Here is an 8,591-nt window from a genome sequence, read left to right as displayed (position 1 = left end):
GACGCTTGCATGCAGTTACACGGTTTTATAGTTGTGGGCGTGGTTTGCATTTTGGTTACGTAACGAAAATGAGCAGAATCTGAATGGCTCGTAGAAGCCACATCAGATGGCTTATCCGGGCGGCTGTACAGACACTGTAGAATTTGGTTGCTTTCCTCCGTCTCTGAGTTCCACCTTATATACAGTATGTTAAAGCAAGAAAAAATGTGTTTTTCATAATAAATCCTCTTTAAAGAAAAGTCTCCGAAGAGGAAGTCCGCCATTTTGAATTAATCGTGTAATTTTGGCGCAATTTCTGCAATTTCTTTGTCTGTTACCGTGACGTGCATTCAGGTGTGTTATACATCGAAATGTGCGTCTCGGTCCTGCAACGACGGGGATTACTTTTCTCAGTCAAAAGCGTTACCGTGGCAATGATAGACGCCAAAAAAGCGTGCCCCCCCCTTCATCTGATTGGTCGATATTTGATAATCCCTATTTTCTGCCATAACTTTTGAATGGCTCCTTCCCGGTGCATGTTGGACTCCGGCAGGGCTACCCCTGTTCATAATTTTTATGGACAGGATTTCTAGGCGCAGCCAGGGGCTGGAGGGGATCCGGTTTGGGAACCTAAGGATTTCATCTCTGCTTTTTGCGGATGACGTTCTGTTGGCTTCATCGGACCGGGACCTTCAGCATGTGCTGGGCCGGTTTGAGGCCGAGTGCGACGCGGCAGGGATTAGAATCAGCACTTCCAAGACCGAGGCCATGGTTCTCCACCGGGAAAAGGGTGGTGGGTGGAGAAGTCCTGCCCCTGTGAGATTGACAGATGGATCGGTGCAGCGTCCGCAGTCATGCGGTCGGTGTACCGGTCCGTCTTGGTGAAGAAGGAGCTGAGTCGAACGCCGAAGCTCTCGATTTACCGGACAATCTACGCACCTACCCTCACCTATGGTCATGAACTTTGGGTAGTGACCGAAAGGACAAGATCGCGGATACAAGCGGCCGAGATGAGTTTCCTCTGCAGGGTGGCTGGACGCTCCCTTAGAGATAGGGTGAGGAGTTCGGTCACCCGGGAGGAGCTCGGAGTCGAGCCGCTGCTCCTTCACATTGAGAGGAGTCAGCTGAGGTGGCTTGGGCATCTGTATCGGGCATCTGTACTGGACGCCTCCCTAGGGAGGTGTTCCAGGTATGTCCCACCGGGAGGAGACCCCAGGGAAGACCCAGGACAGGCTGGAGAGACAGTCTCTCGGCTGGCCTGGGAACGCCTTGGACTCCCCTCGGAAGAGCTGGAGGAAGTGTCTGGGGTGAAGGAAGTCTGGGCATCTCTGCTGAGACTGCTGCCCCCGCGACCCGGTTCCGGATAAGCGGCGGAAAATGGATGGATGGATGGATGGAACTTTTGAATGGTTTGACATAGAGAGTTGTGGGTGGTGTTATCTGACTCAGTTTTGAGTACTTGATCTTCATTGGCATGAATTAGCCCAGCCACTTCTTCTGATATCGATATTTGATAGATCCTTTTTTCTGCCATAACTTTTGAATGGTATGACATACAGTGTTGTGGGTGGTGTCATTGGACCCGGTTTTGACCCCTTCACCTTAATTGGTGCAAATTAGCCCCATCCCTTCTTATGATTGGTCGATATATGATAGTTCCTATTTTCTGCTATAACTTTTGAATGGGTTGACATAAAGATTCATGGGTGGTGTCATCGGACTTAGTTTTGAGTCCTTGACTTTTATATGTGAAATATGTGCCCGTTCATCGCTGCTTGCAGCTTTAATTATTATTATATTTGTGCAAGGGTACAAAGTTGGAAGTTGTTCCATCTCCATCAGAGATCCTTGATCCTTGCATTTGGGTCTACATCCCCAAGCCATGACTCCATCCATCCATCTTCTCCTTATCTGAGTTTGGGTTGCAGGGTTAGTAGCCTAAGCTGGGTAACCCAGACTTCCCTCTCCCTGACCACTTCATCTAGCTCATCCCAAGGCTTTCCCAGGCCAGCTGAGAAACATAGTCCCTCCAGCTTGTCCTGGGCCTTCCCTAGGATGTCTTCCCACTGGGACATACCCGTAAGACCCCACCTGGGAGATGTCCAGGAGGCGTCCTTTCCAGATGCCTGAGCCACCACATCTGGCTCCTCTCGATGTGGAGGAATAGCGGCTCTACTCGAAGGCAGGAACATCCACCGACTTGTAAATCGAGAGCTTCGCCTTTCGGCTCATCTCCTTCTTCACCGCGACAGATCGTTCCAAAGCCCACATCACTGTGGACGCTGAGCCAGTCCACCTATCAATCTGCGCTCCATTCTTTGCTCAATTGTCAGCTAGACCCTGAGATACTTGAACTCCTCCACCTTGGTCCGTATCTGATTCCCCACCCGGAGAGAACACTCCACCCTCCGGGCACCAAGTTATTGCTGTAAAAGTCAAAGTCAAGTTACAAATCTTTTCATATTTTGTCAAGTCAAGTCTAAAGTCGTCCTGACTTTTGCAACCTCATTCTTTCTTTTAGAAAATCTAATTTAATCGCGTACGTGCATGCACGTGTCAGCATCAAACAAAGTGTTGCATTCCTGCATTCACTTTCAATCAAATAGCCTTAATGGGATGTATTATATTGGAGCTGACATGAGTTTGTGAATCAGGTAGAAGATGGTTTATCGAACATATAAGAAATGTGTTTCTCTGACTTAAAATGACATTTGGTATGTGCATAGTCATGCTAAAAGAAATAAGTAATTGAAAGAAATGATGTTTAAAAGCATGTTTAATAAAAGTATATCTGGAGAACGGTGAAAAGGAAGCATGACATCTCTATCTGTTCTTTTCATAAGTGTTTTCCAGCACTTTTCGGGGTCAGAGACATGTGCTTCTCACAAACTATTAAATGTATGCATGATATCCCTCATGAGACCTGTAACATGTCCAGTGCAGGGGGGCATGAAGGAAGGAGAGTTGATGAATTTACTGGCCCTGGGGACAAAGGTCATTTTCCTCCTGTCACTTTTACACGATTATAAATCAGCAGTCATTAGCACAATCTTTGACTAGCAGATGACTTGACCAAAGGATTTGCCATTTGTTAAGTTTTTAATGTCCAAAAAAAGAATAGCAGAAAAATGTATAAACTTATTGCTTAACGTGCAAAACAATACGATTTTCTGCTTTGAGCTTCCTCCCCTAGAATCTACTTCTCCAGCCCATGTGCTTAATCTTTAGACTGCTTTACAGGGTAAGTTCAGTTCAATTCAATTCAATTCAATTCAATTCAATTCAATTCAATTTTATTTATATAGCGTCTATTACAACAGATGTTGTCTCTAGACGCTTTCCAGAGACCCAGAACATGACCCCCGAGCAATTATTACATAAACAATGGCAGGTAAAAACTCCCCTAGTGGGAGAAAAGCCTTAAGCCAAACAGTGGCAAGAAGGGTCTGTGGATGTGGGGGATGGTGTTTAGCGGCTGGAGCTATAAAGCAGAGTAGCTTTAGGGACAAAAGTGGCTATCCTCCTCTCAGTCCTGCAGGCGATGCAGCGGAGGCGCCGCCTGAAGGGGAGCCACTGAAATGCAGAGTGAAGTATGTGGGAGGGATCGTTGATGATTTTAGCTGCCTGGCTGAGGGCCTGCTGGTTAAAAACCTGTGACAGAGTTCTGACTGGCAGGCCGATGATTTTGGAGCATAATGATGCAGTGCTCTGCAGTCTGTTCCTGTTCTGGGTGCCGAGGGAGTGGAACCAGCAGGTCATGGAGAAGGTCATGAGGCTTTCCAGGAAAGCATAGTAGAAAGTCATCATGAAGTGTGCGCTGACTCTAAAGGAGTTGGGTTTCCTGAGGAGGTGCAGTCGTTGGTGACACTTCCTGAGAATCTACTCTGTGTTGGCGGAGAATTTCAGGAGGTTGTCAAAGATGGTGCCCAGGTATTTGTACTCTACGACTACCTCCACTGGCTTCCCGTGGATGGTGGTGGTGACTGCAGCAGCCAGATCCCTCTGTCTGCTGGAGAAGGTCACCACCATCTCTTTGGTCTTGCTGGTGTTTAGTTCCAGTTTGGAGCTGTCACACCACTCTACGAACTCCTGTAGAACGGGTCCGTGATGTTGTGAGGGGCCTGACACCAGCGACAGGAGAACTGTGTCGTCAGCGTACTTAACCAGATGGCAGTTGGGCTGTGTGGCTCTGCAGTCATCTGTGTAGAGGATGAAGAGCAGGGGGGAGAGCACACAGCCCTGGGGGGAGCCAGTGGAAGTGGAGGTCAGAGAGAAAGTTGTTGACCCGAACCCTCCGAGTCCTGTTGGATCCACAGGATTAACTGATCATCCAAGTCAAAGTGAGAGGAACGTTTAGTGGCCAGGATGTGGGGCTGCAGGGTGTTGAATGCTGATGAGAAGTCAGCAAACAGTGGTCTGGCGGATGAGTCAGGGAGCTCCAGGTGTTTCTGAATGGAGTCCATGATGAAGATTTTCGCGTCATCAACGCTTCTGCCTGCGCGATAGGCAAACTGGAGTGGGTCCATTAGGGAGTCAGTTGCTCTGATGATGTGCTGTTTTATGATCTTCTCCATGGCCTTCATCACCAGGGAAGTGAGGGGGCCACAGGACGGAGATACTTAAGTCTTTGGTTTATTTTTTGGGGGGATGGGGATGACTGTAGAGTGTTTCCACAACTGTGGAGCGGTGTAACTGTCGAGGGAGTATTGAAAAAGAGTCCAGAACACACTCCTTAGTTGCCCTGCACAGTGCCTCAGGAGTCGGCCGCTGATGTTATCGGGACCAGGTGAGCTCCTCTCTCTGGTCCTCCTGAGGGCAGTCACCACGTCCACAGTCCTGAAGGTGAGTGCAGAGCTGCCAGGTTTGAGTGAAGATCTGGACTCCTCCAGCTGGGCGGTGTTGTCCGACTTAAACCTGTAGTAGAAGGCATTGAGGTCGTCGGGGATGGAGAAGAAGGTGTTGCACTCCACCTGGATGGTTCTAGGGGAGGTGGAAGCAGTGTTCACAGAGGCCATGGTTTTGAGGCCCTGCCAGGCTGAGAGGAGGTCCCCTGTGATTAATTTTTCCTCCACTTTGTTTTTATACTCCAGCTTGGCAGTTTTAATGGCCCTCTTAACCTCTCTGTTGACCTCCTTTTTTTCCAGAGCGGAGCCGGTGGAGAAAATCCTCTTCTTTTTGTTGAGGATTTCCTTGAACTCCTTGGTGATCCAGGGTTTATTGTTGGGGTAGATGGTGACTGTTTTTGAGGGAATAATACTTTCCATGTAGAAGGAGATGTATGATGTCACTGTGTCGACCTGTTCATTGATGTCATCAGAGGGAGAAAGGAGGCTGTCCCAGTCAGTGGCTTCGAAACATCCTTGAAGGGTGAGGATACTTTCCGCTGTCCACTGCTTGATGTTTTTGGTGGCCTTCTTAACCCTCCTGATGACTGGAGTGTAAGCAGGGGCCAGCAGGATGGTGTGGTGGTCTGCTGAGCCGAGGGGGGTGAGGAGGAGGGCTTTGAATGCATCTGGTACAGTGCCATAGCATTTATCCAGAGTCTTCCCCTGTCGAGTGTTGCATGTGATATATTGTTCAAAGCCTTTAAGGGACTTGTCGGGGGAACAGTGGTTGAAGTCACCAAGGATGAATTTGGGAGAGTCCGGTGATAAGTGATCCAGGTTGTGCAGAGTGCTGGTGAGATGCTCTGTTGCTTTAGCTGCATTAGCTCTGGGGTGAATATAAACCAGGATGATGAAGAGCTGAGGGAATTCTCTGGGGAGGTAGTAGGGGTGCAGGGGTGGTGGGTGGGGGGGCGCAGGTAGGTGGTAGCAGCAACGGGATGACAGGGGGTGGGGGGGGGGGAGGGACTGCAGGCTAGCACGCAGCTCCCGAAGCTCCGGCCTGGAAACATGCACAAAAGAGAAAAAAAAAGAAAAAAAAGAGAAAAAAGGGGGGCCAGCACAAGAGACTACAGGAGCGATGGACAAAAATGATAGCTATGAGATACTTATAATAAATGGAAATGGAGAAGAGAGGAAGGAAAGAGGAGAGGAGAAGAAGGGTGAGAGGCACCGCCCAGTGGATCATGTCGGTGCCCCCCTGCAGCATAGGCCTATAGCAGCATATCTACCGCAAAGCTATATTTGAGACTAACTATTATAGTCTTGTTCTATAGCTGCAACTATGACTACTGACTCTAACACAGAGTTTACACTACCTAGAGATTTACCAACACCAGCTAGAGGTTTACTAAACACTAACTATAGGCTTTACTAAACAGTTTAGTTTTAAAGGTGGAGGTGGTGTCAGCCTCCTTAACCCAGATTGGAAGCTGGTTCCATTGTAATGGTGCCTGATAGCAGAACGCCTGCCCTCCAAATCTACATTTGGATACTCTAGGAACTATGAGTAAATCTGCACTCCGAGAACGGAGAGCTCTGCCAGGAAGATAAGGCACTATCAGGTCTTGCAAATAATGCGGAGCTAAGCCTTTTTGGGCTTTATATGCAAGTAATAAAATTTTAAATTGGATTCTGAATTTTACAGGTAGCCAATGGAGCGACGCTAACACTGGAGAGACGTGGTCTCTCCTGCTGATTCCTGTCAGCACTCGCGCTGCTGCATTTTGGAACAGCTGGAGCCTATTCAGCAAATTTTTTATGAGACAGCACTGGTTCGAGTTACGAATGACCTTCTTATGGTCATTCGTAACTCGAATGACTACGAATGACCTTCTTATGGCCTCAGATAAGGGATTAGTGTCCATATTGGTTTTACTGGACCTCAGTGCTGCTTTTGACACTGTTGATCATGGCATTTTACTGCACAGGTTAGAGCATGTTGTTGGGATTAAAGGGACAGCTCTACGTTGGTTTAAATCATATCTATCTGACAGGTTCCAGTTTGTTCATGTACATGAGGTTTCTTCAGAACAGTCGAGGGTCTGTTATGGTGTTCCGCAGGGTTCAGTGCTAGGGCCAGTCTTGTTCAGTTTATACATGCAGCCGTTGGGAAGTATAATCCAGAATCACGGCATACACTTTCATTGTTATGCTGATGATACGCAGCTCTATTTGTCTATGAAGCCGGATGAAACAGAACCGTTAGTTAAACTTCAGGCATGTCTTAGGGACATCAAGGACTGGATGTCCAGAAATTTCTTGCTTCTAAATTCAGATAAAACAGAGGTTATCATTCTTGGTCCAGAGCATCTTAGGAAGGGATTAGATGGTGTTGCGATGGCTTCCAGTGCAACTGTGAGAAACCTTGGTGTTGTTTTCGATCAGGATTTGTCGTTTAAACCATATGTTAATCAGGTTTGTAAAATAGCGTTTTTCCATCTCCGTAATATTGCAAAAATTAGGAAAATCCTCTCGCAGAGGGATGCAGAGAAACTAGTTCATGCGTTTGTATCTTCTAGACTGGATTACTGTAATGTGTTGTTAGCAGGATGTCCAAGTAATTTGCTGAATAGGCTCCAGCTGATCCAAAATGCAGCAGCACGAGTACTGACAGGAATTAGCAGGAGAGACCACGTCTCTCCAGTGTTAGCGTCGCTCCATTGGCTACCTGTAAAATTCAGAATTCAATTTAAAATTTTATTACTTGCATATAAAGCCCAAAACGGCTTAGCTCCGCAGTATTTACAAGATTTGATAGTGCCTTATGTTCCTGGCCGAGCTCTCCGCTCCCAGGGTGCAGGTTTACTCGTAGTTCCTAGAGTATCTAAATGTAGATTTGGAGGGCGGGCGTTCTGCTATCAGGCACCATTACTTTGGAACCAACTTCCAATCTGGGTTAAGGAGGCTGACACCACCTCCACCTTTAAAACTAAACTTAAAACCTTTCTGTTTAGTAAAGCTTATAGTTAGTGTTAAGTAAACCTCTAGCTGGTGTTGGTAAATCTCTAGGTAGTGTAAACTTTAGTGTGTTAGAGTCAGTAGTCATTGTCGCAGCTATAGAACAAAACTATAATAGTTAGTCTCAAATATAGCTTCGCGGTAGATATGCTGCTATAGGCTTATGCTGCAGGGGGGCACCGACATGATCCGCTGGGCGGTGCCTCTCACCCTTCTTCTCCTCTCCTTTTCCCTGCCTCTCTTCTCCATTACCATTTTTATTTATTAGAAATATCTCATAGCTATCATTTTTGTCCATTGTTCCTGTAGTTTCTTGTGCCGGCCCCCCTTTTTTCTCTTTTGTGTATGTTTGCAGGCCGGAGCCTCAGGAGCTGCGTTCTGGCCTGTGTTCCCGGCCCTCCCCCCCCTCTGGTCATCCCATTGCTTCTTCCACCTGCCTACGTGGATGTCTGCTGTTGCTGCTTCCGCCTGCCTGCACCCCCCCCCCCCCTCTGGTCATCCCGCTGCTGCTTCCACATGACTGTTGTGTGCTGCTGACGCCCCCCCCCCCCTCTGGTCATCCCGCTGCTGCTTCCACATGACTGTTGTGTGCTGCTGACGCCCCCCCCCCCCACCTCTGGTCATCCCGCTGCTGCTTCCACCTGCCTGCTGTGTGCTGTCGACGTCCCTGACTCCCCCAGTCTGGCCTTCGGCAGGAGGGTCCCCCCTTATGAGCCTGGTCCTGCTCAAGGTTTCTTCCCTCCTAAAGGGGAGTTTTTCCTTGCCACT

The 8,591-nt window shown here is 48.0% G+C and overlaps 1 protein-coding gene across 1 annotated transcript; it reads left to right on the top strand.

Moving 5' to 3' along the window:
- Positions 1–6,959: 6,959 nt before the first annotated feature.
- On the top strand, positions 6,960–7,835 carry LOC133442207 (uncharacterized; the record flags this gene model as incomplete). The annotated part of the gene is made up of 1 exon (XM_061720154.1): positions 6,960–7,835. A coding segment is annotated over one exon (876 nt), but the record flags the coding sequence as incomplete, so codon positions are not given.
- Between the last annotated feature and the right edge of the window lie 756 nt (positions 7,836–8,591).

This window comes from Cololabis saira, chromosome 4, assembly GCF_033807715.1.
Source record: "Cololabis saira isolate AMF1-May2022 chromosome 4, fColSai1.1, whole genome shotgun sequence".
Taxonomy (NCBI): domain Eukaryota; kingdom Metazoa; phylum Chordata; class Actinopteri; order Beloniformes; family Belonidae; genus Cololabis; species Cololabis saira.
The sequence above is the reverse complement of the archived record's forward strand: the minus strand, read 5'-3'. Positions and strand labels throughout refer to the sequence as shown.